The sequence below is a fragment of the Rissa tridactyla genome, chromosome 5 (assembly GCF_028500815.1).
Source record: "Rissa tridactyla isolate bRisTri1 chromosome 5, bRisTri1.patW.cur.20221130, whole genome shotgun sequence".
NCBI classification, from domain to species: Eukaryota; Metazoa; Chordata; class Aves; order Charadriiformes; family Laridae; genus Rissa; species Rissa tridactyla.
This window is the reverse complement of record NC_071470.1, coordinates 39,291,273-39,306,973: the sequence shown is the minus strand read 5'-3', so window position 1 is coordinate 39,306,973 and position 15,701 is coordinate 39,291,273. Positions and strand designations below refer to the sequence as shown.

The 15,701-nt window shown below is 43.5% G+C and overlaps 1 protein-coding gene across 3 annotated transcripts in view; it reads right to left on the bottom strand.

The window, feature by feature from the left end:
* The window catches only part of ATRN (attractin), a 162,824-nt gene that overhangs the window by 35,005 nt on the left and 112,118 nt on the right, over nt 1-15,701 (bottom strand). The window contains exons 25-27 of one of the 3 annotated variants that reach the window (XR_008466845.1): nt 12,890-12,951; nt 6,632-7,724; nt 1,788-6,343 (exon numbers count right to left, since the gene is read on the bottom strand). Coding sequence is in view for 2 of the 3 variants with exons in the window: in XM_054204307.1 (XP_054060282.1) it covers nt 7,685-7,724; nt 12,890-12,951 (102 nt within the window). In the remaining variant the exon portion in view is untranslated. Of the gene's footprint in view, nt 1-1,787; nt 7,725-12,889; nt 12,952-15,701 lie in introns of those variants that run through there. The other 2 variants (XM_054204307.1, XM_054204306.1) reach the window with 2 other exon arrangements.

Here is a 15,701-nt window from a genome sequence, read left to right as displayed (position 1 = left end):
GGAAGTAGGTGGTACAAGAGACCACCTTGGCTTAACTGCTAGCGTACCAGAGCTGGAAAAGCAGACAAATACCTGTTGAGAACTACAAGGGCATTACCAGGGCGTGCAAAGATGCAGTTGGAAAAGCAAAAGCTCCGCTCAAATTGAAATTGGCCAGCGATGCCAAAAAAATACAAGAAAGGGTTCTTCAGGTACATAAACAAGCAGAAACAGAAGGAAAATACTGACCTGCTGTTAAACAGGAAGAGGTGAATTAGTCATCAACACCGCTGAAGAGGCAGAGGTTCTCAACACTTTCTTCACCTCTGTCTTTACCAGCACTGTTGGCCCCAGGCCTTGGGAACAACAATCCACATTGATGCAAACACAGACCCGCTGCCAGTGAGGGAAGAGTTGGTACGTGAACTGTTACAGGAGCTTGACCCCTACAAATTGATGGGCTCTGACAGTATACACCTGAGAGTGTTCAGAGAGCTGGCTGATTTCATTGCCAGCTCTCCATAATCTTTGAGAAGTTGTGGAGATTGGGGGATGTCCCAGAAGAGTGAAGAAGGCTAATGTCACTGCCATCCACAAGAAAGGCTTAAAGGAGGATCCAGGAAATTAGAGGCACATCAGTCCCTGGGAAAGTTATGGAATGAATCCTCCTGGGGGCTATCATAAGCCCAATGAAGGACATGATTGGGAAAAGCCAGCATGGATTCTCCAAGGGCAAATTGTGCTTGACAAACCTGATCACCTTCTATGACAAAGTAACCTACTCGGTTGATGTGGGGTAAGTGGTGGACACTGTCTACCTGGGTTTCTCCAAGGCTTTTGATAAAGTTCCCGCCAGGCTCCTCCTAGAGAAAATGATGCATTACGGTCTAGACAAGCGATCTGTGCGGTGGGTGGGAACTGGCTGACAGGTTGCACTTAGAGGGTGGTGGCAAATAGCTCCTTTTCCAACTGTCAACCTGTCACAAGTTGGGTCCCCCAAGGATAGATACTGGAGCCAACACTGTTTAATATCTTCATAAGTGATTTGGATGATGGGATTAAGTGTACCCTGATGAAGTTTTCTGACGATACCAAACTGAGTGGAGAAGTGGACACTTGGGAATGGAGAGCCACCCTGCAGGAAGACCTGGACAGTCTGGAAGAGCAGGCTAACAAGAACCTTATGAAGTTCAACAAGGACAAGCATAAGGTCTTGCACCTGGGAAAACGTAATTCAGGAGTGCTGCACAGGCTGTGATCTACCTGGCTGGGGAGCAGCTCTGTGGAAAGGGACCTGGGTGTCCTGGTGGACAAAAAACCTCAATGTGAGTAAGCAGTGTGCTGCTGTGGCAAGGAAGTCAACAGGATGGTGGGTTGCATCAATAAGGGCATCACCACCAGAGAGAATGAAGTCTTTATCCCACTCTACCTGTGGCTTTGTCAGGCCACACCTGGAATACTGTGTTCAGTTTTGGCCCCCGCTATACGAAAAAAAAAATGTGGGCAGGCTGAAGAGGGTCCAGAGAAGGGCCACCGAGATGATCAAAGGACTGGAAAGCCTGCCCTATGAGAAAAGGCTGAGAGGACTGTGTTTGTTCAGCCTTGAGAAAGGAAGGCTTAGGGGAGACCTTATCACCAGGTGCCAGTATTTAAAGAGTGGCTACAAAGAAGGTGGAGACCCCCTTTTTACAAGAAGTCTGTTGTGGTTTAGCCTCAGAAGGCAACAAGGAACCATGTGGCCACTCTCTCAACCCCCCATCCCCACAGACATGGAGGGAGAATCAGAAGAAAAAGGCAAAACTCGTGGGTTGACACAAAGGCAGTTTAACAGAACAGCAAAGGGAACAAGAAAATAACAATAGCATGGATGTACAAACACGATTGTGGGATGCCCCAGCCTGCTCCCAAGCAACCACTTCCTGCTCCCCCTTCCTGCTTCCCCCGGCAGCTCCTGGCTACAGACTGGGCATGGCTCACATGGGATGGAATACCTGTGTCCCTGCCAGAGCCTGGGGAAAATTAACCCTATTGCCACCAGAACCAGGACATTATCCACACCTTATTCCATACCATCTACATCATGCCCAGATTTTACCATTTCCAATTAATTGCCACCATTTTCCCCTGTCTTATTTTTTTAATATATATAATATATATATTTATATGTGTGTATATATATGCCCGTTGAGTTCATCTGATCCATGACTTTTGGCTCCATCTGTTAGAACAGTCTCTCAGGGCAGGTGACATGCTGTGTGGTGCTGGACTGTTGCATGCTGTATTTTCGGAGCTTGCGGCTGATGTATCTGGTGTGGCTCATGCCCACAGACCAGGGGTTGAAGATGTCCATCTTGATGGAAGTTGCTGGGCACCAGCTGCTGAGGTCAGTTCTGATCCCATCACTGATGCACTTTACTCGGTTTTTCATCAAAGTCCATCTGTCACTAGTTTGTGTGATTCTTACTGTAGTGCAACCAATAGCAATTATAGTAACGAGGACATAGAGTGACAGGGTTACTTAGCAATTAACATCATACCATTTGATTCATTGGTTATTCTCGCCCAAAATCACATCCCCGTGAGGTACACATCGGACCTCCCCATCCTTCCACATCAGCTGCCAAGTGCACCCAGGTCCTTGAGCAAAAGCAATCCCACGGATGGGTTTGCCTTTGCCTGAGGCAGGATTAACCCAGACTGTCTTCCCTAACATATTCTTCATGTGCGCCACAGGGACTTTATCCCCTTCTACAGTACGTGGAAGTTTTGACTGGGCAGGGCCAGCTCAATTGGTAGATCCCCTGGTATTAACTAACAAGGTGTCTTTTGCTAAATGTGTATCCCAGTGTTGTAAAGTCCCACCACCCGTTGCTCTCAGTGTAGTTTTTAACAGTCCATTGGATCGTTGTATCTTCCCAGAGACTGGTGCACGATAGGAGATGTGATATACCCACTCAGTATCATGCCCTTTTGGCCCAGGTGTCTATGAGGCTGTTTCGGAAATGAGTCCCATTGTCCGACTCAATTCTCACTGGGGTGCCATGTCACCATAAGACTTGCTTTTCAAGGCCCAGGATAGTGTTCCGGGCAGTGGCATGGGGCACAGGGCATATTTCCAACCATCCAGTGGTTGCTTCCACCACTGTGAGCACATGGTGCTTGCTTTGGCAGGTTTGTGGGAGAGTGATATAATCAATCTGCCAGGCCTCCCCATATTTATATTTCAGCCATGGTCCTCCACACCAAGGAGGCTTTAACTACTTGGCTTGTTTGATTGCAGCACGTCTCACATTCACGGATAATCTGTGCAACAGCGTCCATGGTCAAATCCACCCCTCAGTCATGAGCCCATCGAGCTATGAATAATTCACCCTCATGTTGCCAGTCCAGATCTACCTGAGCCACTCCAATCTTAGCAGCCCGATCCACCTGCTGGTTGTTTCGATGTTCCTCAGTGGCCTGGCTCTTGGGCACATGGGCATCTACATGATGCACTTTCACAACCAGATTCTCTATCCGGGCAGCAGTATCTTCCCACAGTTCAGCAGCCCAGATGGGTTTGCCTCTGCGCTGCCAGTTGCCCTGCTTCCACTGCTGTAACCACCCCCACAGAGCATTTGCCACCATCCATGAGTCAGTGTAGAGATAAAGTACTAGCCATTTTTCTCGCTCAGCAATGTCTAAAGCCAGCTGAATGGCTTTCACCTCTGCAAATGGGCTCGATTCACCTTGTCCTTCAGTGGCTTCTGCAACGTGTCGTGTAGGACTCCACATAGCAGCCTTCCACTTTCAGTGCTTTCCCATAATCCGGCAGGACCCATCAGTGAACAGGGCATATTTCTTCTCATTTTCTGGTAGTTTATTATACAGTGGGGCCCCCTCCACACACATTACCTCCTCCTCTGGTGACATTCTGAAATCCTTGCCTTCTGGCCAGTCCATGATCACTTCCAGAATTCCTGGGCAACTGGGGTTTCCCATTCAAGCTTGCTGTGTGACCAGTGCAATCCACTTACTCCATGTAGCATCAGTTGCATGATGTGTAGCAAGGACCCTTTCTTTGAACAACCAGCCCAGCACCAGCAGTCTAAGGTGCTAAGAGGAGCTGTGCTTCTGTACGAACCACTTCCAAAGCAGCTCAAACCTCTTCATAAGCTGCCAATATCTCCTTTTCTGTTGGGGATTTCTCCTTTCTGTGGACTTCAGATCCTCTGTATCCCCAGACTCCAAAACCGGAGGGGTCGACCTCGAGTCTCCCCTCTTGCTTTCAGCCAGAGGCTCCAGGTAGGGCCATTCTCCCTGGCTGCAGTGTAGAGCACATTTTTAACATCTTGTGCTGCCCGGACTGGCCCCAGGGCCACTGCATGGACTATTTCCTGTTTAATTTGTTCAAAGGCTTGTCGTTGCTCAGGACCCCATTTAAAATTGTTGTTCTTCCAGGTCACTTGATACAGAGGGCTTACAATCAGACTGTGATATACATCCTCCAAAAACCCACAACGCCTAAGAAAACTTCTGTTACCTTTTTACCAGTTGGTGGAGACATAGCTGCTATTTTGTTGATCACATCCATTGGGATCTGACGGCGTCCATCTTGCCATTTTATTCCTAAAAACTGGATCTCCTGCGCAGGTCTCCTGACCTTACTTCATGTTATGGCAAAACCAGCTTTTAGAAGGATTCAAAATATTTTATTCCTTTTCTCAAAAACTTCTTCTGCTGTGTTGCCCCATACAATAATGTTGTCAATATATTACAGATGTTCCGGCGCTTCACCCTGTTCCAGTGCAGTCTGGATCAGTCCATGCCAAATGGTGGGGCTGTGCTTCCATGCCTGGGGCAGTCGATTCCAGGTGTATTGGATGCCCCTCCAAGTGGAAGCAAACTGTGACCTGCACTTTGCTGCTAAAGGGATTGAGAAGAATGCATTACCTCTATCAATTGTGGCACACCACTTGGCTGCCTTGGACTCCAGTTCACATTGAAGTTCTAGCATGTCCAGCACTCAGGAGCAGCATGACTTCATTCAGGCCATAAGAGTCCACTGTTAGCCTCCACTCTGCATTAGATTTTCGCACCGGCCATATGAGACTGTTAAAGGGTGAACGAGTCCTGCTGATCCCTCCTTGAACTTCTAGTTGACGAATCAGCTTATGGATGGGAATCAGAGAGTCTCGGTTAGTGCGATATTGCTGCCGATGCACCATTGTAGTAGCAATCGGCCCCTGCTGTTCTTCGACTCTCAACAACCCCACAACAGACGGACCCTCCAAGAGACCAGGCAAGGTAGACAACTGTTTAACTTCCTCCGTCTCCAAGGCAGCTATGCCAAAAGCCCACCAGTACCCTTTTTGGGTCCTTAAAATACCCCCTTCTGAGGTAATCTACACCAAGGATGCATGGAGCCTCTGTGCCAGCCACAATGGGATGTTTTTGTCACTCACTCCCAGTTAAGCTCATTTCAGCTTCCAGTACAGTCAACTGTTTGGATCCCCCTGTTACTCCAGAAACACAAATGGGTTCTGCTCCTCTATAGCTTGATGGTATTAGGGTGCACTGTGCACCCATGTCCACTAGAGCCTTATGCTCCTGTGGGTCTGATGTGCCAGGCCATCGAATCCACACCATCCAATAAACCCAGTTGTCCCTTTCCCCTACCTGGCTGGAGGCAGGGCCTCTCTAATCCTGGTCACAGTATCCATTACTCACTTCTTGCAGAAATGACTTGGAAGTTCCTTCAAGAGGATCAGAAGTAAGATCAGGCCTTCTCCTCTGTCTAGGGAACAGCCCACTGGAAACCAGGGAGGCACTCTTCCTGGAGAGATCCCCTTTTGTGGTTCTTCTTCCTTGCAACTCATGTACCCGTGCCCGTAGGATCGAAGTAGGTTGTCCATCCCACTTCCTCATGTACTCTCCGTGGTCACGCAGGTAGAACTACAGGGTGCCTTGTGGTGTATACCCTCTGTAGTCTCTCTCTTGAGTGGGGAAACGCCTGCTCCTAATAGCTGAAATTCTGGCCCATACACGTGGGGAGTAGGACATATTCTCTTCAAGTTGCTGGACCTTCTGGGACAGTTTCTCCACACCTGAGATGAGGGGGGAAGAGAGACTTTCTTCATATCGTTGGAGCCGGCCAGCCACCTCATCCACCATTGGTCCCTCTTCACCTTTCCATTCCATTACTGCCAGTGAGTTGGCATACGACGATGGTGCACTCCGTACAAACTTCTGCCACACGGGCCTTGTGCATTGCACTTCATCAGGGTCTGTGGGTAACTGTGCATTGTCTGGGTCAGAATAAATCATCTCCCGCACGGCTAATTCTCTCAGGTACTTGACACTTCTTTCCGTGGTGGTCCACCTGCTTGGGTGACATACAACATCTTCACTGAAGGGGTACCTTTCCCTCACACCTTACAGGAGTCGCCTTCAGCGGCTGAGGGCTTGGGTCTTTTTCCCAATTGCCTTGTCAATGCTGCCTTCCCTAGACAGGGATCCCAGCTGCCTGGCTTCCCTATGCTCTTAATTCCAGGCTACTGGCCTCATTATTCCAGCACCAGAGCAGCCAGGTGACAACATGCTTGCCTGGAAGTCAGCTGAAATCTTTTCACTTATCCCGCAACTCGCCCAGGGATAGGGATCAAGTGATTACCTCTGGTTCTGCCTCTTCCTGCTGTTCTCGTGATGGCCGTGGTTCACCGTCATCCCTTTGTAAGCAAACTGATTTCTTCGTGTATTTCTCCTGTACAGGGGCAACTGATACTGGCATGGGTTGGATTTCTGGTTCACCTGTAATGCCTGTCACCGGGGTTGGAGTAGCCGCAGTGTCTGTCACAGGGGTTGGGGCAGCCGCAGTGTCTGTCAGCCTGGTTTCCCTCTCTTTCCCCTAAGGGTGCTGCATAATATCGAGCAGTGTTTGGTAGATGTTGGTCAGGGCCCAGCACAGCTATTTGTGCCTCTCTGGAATAGCCACAGCATTTTCCTTTCAAATATTCTATCACTTTATCAGGGTCCTGTAGTTGTTCGTGGGTGAAGTCCCAGACCACTGGAGGTGAGAAGCTCTCTAGATACCTGCCCATATTCTCCCACATGCCATGCCACCCATGACCATCCAGCCTCACGGCAGATCTCTGGGTGGTAGTTTTAAATAGTTGCTTAACCCTGAACAAGAACTGAAACACATTCAGGAGACACAGCAATAGGACCATACTGGTTTGAATGTCCCCAGAGTATTCAAAATTCTCAAAAGCTGTCATACGTGTCACAAAGGAGGAAAGGGAGGTGAAAGAGCTAGGGAAAGTATCCCCCCATTTCCCCCATAGATTGGGTGTGATTATTAATAAATCCGAGAGGTGGTGCCCAAGGTACAGCCAGGACAGCTGTAACATAAACACCCCAAAATAACCATCTGAACAGTGATGCTATCATATCATAAATTGATATTACACAGGACGGCAAAATAATAATAATCCTGATCCCTCTCCCAGAGGTGATAAAAAGCATCGTGGTAAGTACATAAACCATATAGGAATCTACATAACACAGCCACGAGTACAAACAAAGCAACATGGTGACCAGTGACTATTTAACTAATATAATAAATGCACACAATAAATTCGTTTTAACAAGCTCTAGTCGGATTTGTCGTTATCTCAACCCATCTAGCCCCAGGTTGGGCACCAAAAAGGACTGTCGTGGTTTAGCCTCAGACAAGGAACCATGTGGCCACCGTCGCAGATGCCACCCTACGGGGAAGAATCAGAAGAAAAAGGCAAAACTCGTGGGTTGGGACAAAGGCAGTTTAACAGAACAGCAAAAGGAACAAAAAAACCCAAATCCAACAATAACATGGATAGAGGAATGTACAAACACAATTATGGTACCACCTGGGATGCCCCAGCCCACTCCCAAGTGGTGCCCTTCCTGTCCCCTTCCCCAGCAGCTCCCAGCTACAGACTGGGCATGGCTCACATGGGATGGAATACCTGTGTCCCTGCCAGAGCCTGGGGAAAATTAACCCTATCCCCGCTGGAACCAGGACAGAGTCACATGGAAAAGATGAGGGGTAATGGGTAAAGTTACTCCTGGAGAGATTCCAGTTGGACACAAGAGGAAAATTTTTCACAATGAGAACAATCAATCATTGGAATAATCTCCCCAGGGAAGTGGTGGATTCCCTATCATTGGACACTTCTAAGATTCAGCTGGACAGGTTGCTGGGCCGTCTTGTCTAGCCAGATAATCCTTGAGTTCCTTTCCAACCTGGTATTCTATGATTGAATTATTTACACCAAAGTAAAATTACATTATTTGATATTCAGACCAGAGTAGAGGCACATGGGGTTTCCTGTGCAACCATGAGAACAGAAAACTTGAAACTTCTGTTCCATTCTTGAAATACACCCATTTCTCTAATAATCATTGTAAGACTGCTATGGGACTAGAGAAAGTCAGCACTGAACATCCCTAGAAGGACGTTTCAAGGGCAGATATGAAAGACGAGACATAGAGCAGCCAAGAAATGGGGTGAACTGTGCACGTGAGGACACAGAACAGAAATGCAGTAGAAGACAAGAGGTCTGCAGTAAATCAATGTAAGAAAGCTCAGGATGAGGTAATAGAATACAATCATAGAATAGTTTCAGTTGGAAGTGACCTTTAAAGGTCATCTAGTTCAATCTCCCCTGCAGTGAGCAGGGACATCTTAGACGACATCAGGCTGCTCAGAGCCCCATCCAACCTGACCTGGAATGTTTCCAGGGATGGGGCATCTACCACCTCTCCGGGGAAACTGTGCCAGTGTTTCACCACCCTCATCTTGAAAAAAAAAGTCTTCCTTATATCTAATCTGAATCTACTCTCTTTTAGTTTAAAACCATTAACCCTTGTCCTGTCGCAACAGGCCCTGCTAAAAAGTCTGTCCCTCTCTTTCTTATAAGCCCCCTTTAAGTATTGAAAAACTGCAGTAAGGTCTCCCTGGAGCCTTCTCCTCTCCAGGCTGAAGGTGATTATATTTAACAAAACCTTAGGTAAAAATTGACTATACCCATTAACATTCTCACAGCCACAAGTGCCAAATGTATTGGCCAGCTGGGCTGGCCAACATCACTTGTCTCCCACACAGAGGGCAAGGGATGCAGGCTGTCAGGTCCTCACCACTTCTCCTGGTTTCTTTCCTGGAGACAGCAACCTGGTTTAATAGGGTTTATAGGTCTTTTATACCCAATACAGCTTAACAGCTTCTTTGGCAGGACACGTTGGCTTCAGCTTTGTTCACTTCACACTTCTGATCTTTTAGGCAAGTCTGTTGGTCAATACCTCCGTCTCCTCATTTTGAGATGCTTAGGGCTGCTACACTAGGAAAAGGAATGGCAGCGGTGATGTGCTGTGACCTTGCTGCCACCCTCCTCGTTTTGGAGCAAGAGGTCTCCTCCTGACAAGTTGCAGGGTTATCAGCACGACCCTTGATTCCTTTACAGCCAACTGTATCACCAGTTAGAATACAAGCCATGCTTTCAACCCTTGTTTGCTGTTTCTTCTTGCGCTTACATATCCTTATTTCCTTCAAACCATTCTTAATACTCCTCTTATAAATCTCTACAGAACTGGGCAGTAAAGCAGAGAAGCACAGAAGAAACACAGATACACCTTTAAAAAAAATAAAGGAAGAAAAAGGATCATTGGTGATCAGTATGAGTTTAGAAGGCCAAAGATTCAAAATAATAAATATTTTCACATCTTCTGTTTGCAAAAGTACACTGGTGAGAAACACATATTACAGATAAATGTGGTGGCATACACAGATTTTTTGGAAGATAAGGAAGCACAGATACTAATAAAAATGTTTACCAGACACTGTGAAAATAGCTCAAACTATCTGCTGAAAGACAACACAAGATTTGTAAATTAAAGAGCTATGTTATGAAAAGCAGAGGAAACAGAAAAAACACAGTTTGCTTGCAACACATGCAAGATTTGTAAATTAAAGAGCTATGTTATAAAAAGCAGAGGAAACAGAAAAAACAGTTTGCTTGCAACTCATTTAGCTTTGCAAAGGATAAAAGTTAGGCTATCATTTCTCCTGTGCCTCCAATTACAATACAATATTAAAGACCCCGTAACTTCACCGTTCTACCCAACCTTCATCCACTCATACTTTCTTAGCTTATAAAACGTTAACGTGTTGCAAAATAAAATAATGATAACATACAGCCACACAACTGACTTTGTGCTGAACATCGACTCCAGAAGGAGCTCCAAGAGTCTAACGGCACCCCTCAATGCGGGGCACACCCCGCCTCACACCCACAGTAGCCCAGCTCTTACATGAAATGGATATCAAATCCAGCAGTCGCCTTTTGTCCTGCTCCGCGCCGCCCGATGTTGTTTAAATGCATGGCCAGGTTCCTGGCTTCTCTGCAATTTTGTGTACCTCACAGAGCCAGTTCAGCCAGGGCCTGTGATACTCCATAAATTAAGCAGCACTGGAGTCTGGCAATGCAGCTTCCACTCCAGCGCCCGCTGGAGGGACTGACTAGACCTAAATCATCACAAATGTCAGCAATAAAACTGAGAATCTAACCCCCCCTCCCCCATTTCCCTGTATGGTTCCCCACGCAGCTTGAGGTACAGCTGTTTCTTCCAGTAGCATGGCAGAAAAGCACGTTTAGGATGGGGTTACAACAAAGTGGAGAGGGTGGCTTCTAGAAGATGGCAATGTGCTACAACATCACCAGCATAGAAAAATTTCCAAAATTACCTACAGAATGGCAAAATGAAACAAGACCCTTGAACATGATAACAGAAAGTCATTCTAAACATCCATTTTCCAGAACAAAGTCTCTTTTTGTATCTCTCCTTGGAGAGAGAGGTGGGAGAGAGAATCTGTAGTTCATTTCAGTGGTCAGTCAGGCCCAAACCATGACAATTACACTCAAAGAATTAAGACATATCTCAGTTTTTGAGTTAGAGGTGGCTTGTATCTAAGGCGCTTTTATCAACTGTCTTCAGGCTTTGCAGAAAAGTATTTTCATTGCCTCTACTTAGCGTGCTAATTTTCAACGAACTCCATCTCATTAACATCACAGGGGGCTATCAGATATTACTTATTTATGGTCTAACTTGGATTCAACCGCAATTATGAAATGTGCCCTAGAACATTAAAAATGCAAGCGTTTCAATAGTTTCCCCTACAAACAGCAGAGATGAATCATGCTGTTCTAATACACTGGTTATTTATCAAGTTATAGTGACTGTAAAATAAAATACTGGGAGAGCAACTTAGCAGTAGTTAAAGAATCGAAGAATTTTTAATGCATTATAAATGGTTGGTTGGAAAACACCAATAAACTGTCTTCTCCCAAATACACCCATTCTTATTCCTCTGCCACGTTAGGATGTTAAATAATATCACTTCTCCAGGAGATCCATGTGATAGCAGTGACGGAGGGAAGGAAAAATCAGTGTTGACTATCTTCAATCTACCTAACTTTTGGACATGTATTTTCAGCTGCATGTGCTCATTGAGATATGTAATGCACGTTATCTTCTGCTTCAAAGTGTGAGTCTCTTCCAGTAATGGAACTGGAGGAATCACTTATATTAAAGAGTTTCAGACTGTCATATGCAGGTGGATCTGGGCCCGTAAAGAACGAATGGATAATTTTTAAAGTGTGGATCGATCTTATGCCATTAAAAAGGAACTAAGGAACCAACTGCTTCCCTCTTCATTCGCCTTATAAGTAATTACCCTGCCACTAAGATTTTTAGGGAAGACCTTGACTGTGATGGATTCTGCAGAACAAATGCTTAAGTCTGATCCATGAGTAAACACTCCATGTCAATGGAAGCAAGGTGGTGGTTCAAGCCTGGTGTTTATCTGGGATTGTATTAAAGCACACTCCACTCTGTAAAAGCTACGTACTAAAAAAAATAAAAAAATAAATTGATATAAACCACTTGTCTGAAGGACCCACCTGGAGCTCCTTGCTTTAATTAAATTTAGCATGGAATCTAAAGCAAGATATTATTCCCACTGCTCCTTTTAAAATGGGCATAACATTGCCTACTTTAAAACAGGTTATAAGATCTGGAGTACTGTTTGCTACATGTACATCCCTCCTGAGGGAGTTTTCCTTATTGATCAAGTATTGGTTTATATTTGTGGAGTATTAACAGTTTCTAAAATAGAGGCTAACCCATTAGGTTTTGAATCTTATAAGGATGGCCTGCTATTTAACCTCTTTGTTAAGGCTTCACTTTTTTGGAGAATGGAAGGGGAAACAAGTATTGGAATCGCTCCTGTTGGTTCCAACTCCTAGGGACCATCAGCTTTCTTCCTACTAAGAAATGAACTGTACCAAGCAGTTCATGAATGACAGAAGGGCATTTGGCTTCAATTGTGTTGAAACATATGTTTCTACTTAACCTGACATATTTCCAGAGTTCAGTTTCAACTCAAAAGGTGCTACCTAAAGTTTTAAATTAGTCCACGCTTAACTCTTTGCAAAATCACTTCCTTAATTTATGAGTTGTGTCTGACGATGTGTGAATATCTGCAATGTCTTTAAGTCATACATTATTTGTATGATGTGGTAACTCAAAAGAAGTCTTCTACACCACTTTAAAAGTAACTTCTCCATTTCAAAAAGCCTTCCCCCCCCGCAACCTCCCTTTCCCTGCACACATGGGACAAGACGCATTTGCAAAGATGAGCAGACAATTTTCTTAACATATTTCCTAATTAAATACTTTAAACATAGTAGGGATTTCAACTTTCTAGACTGTGATGTAAGCAGGATGTTTAATTAAAAAACCCGAAAACATCAAAAAACCAAACACTATGCTGAAAAACAAAACCCAAACGTTTTTCCTAAACAAGAAACACTTAGCTGTCCTAAATCAAAAGTACCTGAAAAATGTCACAAAGAACTGCACCAGGTCCATAAAGTTGCTGTGTTGTGAGAATGCAATCTGCAAAAGAAAAGCAAATACTTTATATTACTTACTGAAAAGAAAATTCATATTTAAGATGCATTGTTGCTGGGATCAAAAAATTACAATGAAATTTATTTTAATACTTAAGTCAATTAACATTTTTGAACACTGTTTTGAAAAAGTACTGAAATATTTGGAGGTAAAAGAAAATAAAACTATAGCTTCACATTATTTTCAACTCATATAATCCAAAAAATTAATCTAAACAAGTAGCATCTCTCTCTCCCAACAATGTTCAAGGAATAGTCTTCAGTGCACATTTACCACCTTGGAGAAAACACTAGTTCAAAAAGCTAGAACACAGAAGTTTCATAGAGCTAAAAATAGAGCATTTTTAATTATTGTATACACAGCAACCCAAAGTACAACACTTAAAAGTTCAAAATGCATGCTCCTATTCCTACAACATTCGTACATCAAAACCTCCTCGAACAAGTAACTTACACCAAGAGCAGCAAAAAGGCATGAAACACAGAAGATAATAGATACTGTAAAAACAGCTATGGCATTCATCTTAACTCACTTTCCTGCAATCCACTCAAACTGCAAAGAAAAGCGAAAAACAACTGAATATTTTGGACAAAAAACAGAGGGAAGAAGCGAACAGGAAATTGGGAGGTGGTTAGAGGCAAAAGGAAAGATTAGGGAGCCTGGTTAAAAATAACAAAGCAGAGGGGAGGCGAGCCAACAGAAAGGCAACTTCGGCAACTTTAGGAATCAGAGGTTCTTTCCAGGTACCTCCTATTTCCTCTGACTATCAATCTCAGCACCACGACAGGATATTAACCCTTTCACGAAGTTACTGAATTTATTTCAAAACTAAACTGAACTCTGCACTTACAAAAGCTTTCCATGGATATTAAATTCACTTAAGGCGTCCTTTGCTGCGCTTTTTTCCTTGATAAATCGCTTATTATGGTACCATTAGCATAAATACAAATCTCTCCTCCCAGCAATAGTCACATTCCAAAAATCATGAATATATGCAAAATGAGTTATTGCTTGGATTTCTGTTGCTCTAGAGCATCCTCTATTATCACATTTGCTTTAATTATCCATTGTAACTTGGTATGGAAGCTGACCAAAATAATTTTCTTATAAATACGTGCTCTTAAGTTGAAAGCTCCTTTAGAGTGCATAACTTCTGTTTCGATGGAAAGCTAACTCAAAACCTGCAGACCAGATGCTTGTGACCTCAATATTACTGCCTACAAAAGACAAGAAAACACATAGTTTCTTGCTGATTTTTTCCTTATAAAGTGCTTCCCAATAGCTTTCTGATTAGAAAAAGAGAGTGAGTATGATTTCACTTTTTATTTTAAAACTCAGTGCATGGTAACTGAGGTAGTTTTATGTTCACACAACTATTCTGGCATTTCTTTAAGGCAAAGAATTTTCTTACTAAAACATCACATTCCAAAATACAAACAAGTAATATATCCAGTACATAGAAATATGGTCCGAGAATAACTATGATGCTGACTAACTATAAAAGATCCATTTCAAAACAAAGACCTTATTATATACCAACAGCTTATACTTAAAAATCCTTTTGTAGAAAAAGAAAATTAAAAGAACACAGAAATCATCAACAGGCCCGTCCTCTGCAGATGATCAGTGGGACCAGTTTCTGTGATGGAAACTAAAGCTTGCTCCAATTAGAAGAAGAAACAAGTATCTGCTAATATTAAAAAAGGACCGATTCGATGAAGGATTAAAGAGGCTGCAAACTCATCTCTCAAAAACTGTTACCAGAGACGAGCTTCTCATTTTTCAGTAATACAAGTGTAGGAAAGAAAGAAAACAGAGAAGGAAAATTTGACTTTGTTTCACACAGAAGTACTATAAATGCTTTACCATCAGTGGTTCTTTTGCCTACTTGTTGGTCTTCCCTTGCAAAGACCAACTGAGGATCTGTACCTTGTACGCAGATTAAAAAAGAAAGCCTAGGTTGGTTTCTGCAATTTACTTCTCATAAACTGGAAACACTTTATACTATTAAACCTGACCAATCTGTGTCACAGGCAATTTAGAGTCATAATTGTTAATGGTCTGCTTACTTAAAGCTTAATTTCCCCTAATATAATCTGTTCCTAGGACTTAATTAATTCAGTTACATAGAAAGTTTGGTTAGAAATATCTGTTAGAAGTAGACTGTTCATTCTGGATATAGGAAAAATATGGCACAAATTTCTTTGTGGTATGGATTTTTAATTAAGTTTAAATGACAATAGAAGATTCATTTATCCATTCTCAGAGAAACCCTAATTTTGTGCTGAAGGAACAAACAGCGTAACTGCAGGAAAACACCGTGTGCTGGGATTGGGAGCGCCTCCTCCAGGTACTGAGCGGACAATCAGCTCAGCTGCAAAGTCAGATTGCCACTTTCGTTAACATAAGTGTCCTTTAAAGACATTTTATACTATGTTTTAGGAATAATGCAGTATCCTGAAGTAGTTAAGATCAAAACAGATCAGAAAACTAATTAAGTTCATTCCAGAGAATATTATAAAGATGGTGTTTATCTGGTCTGAAAAGGTACCTGAAAAAGCACACCAGCCGATCACGTTTTTTCTAATGCCACATCATTTGAAGTATAAAAAAATAAAAATCTATCCGCTTTCCAGATGAACAAAAATAGCTGGCTATATGGACTAATAAAAACATATAATTAAGAGCTTTACTTTCTTTATCCTTTGATTAGCATAAAATATTAAGCCAAGGAG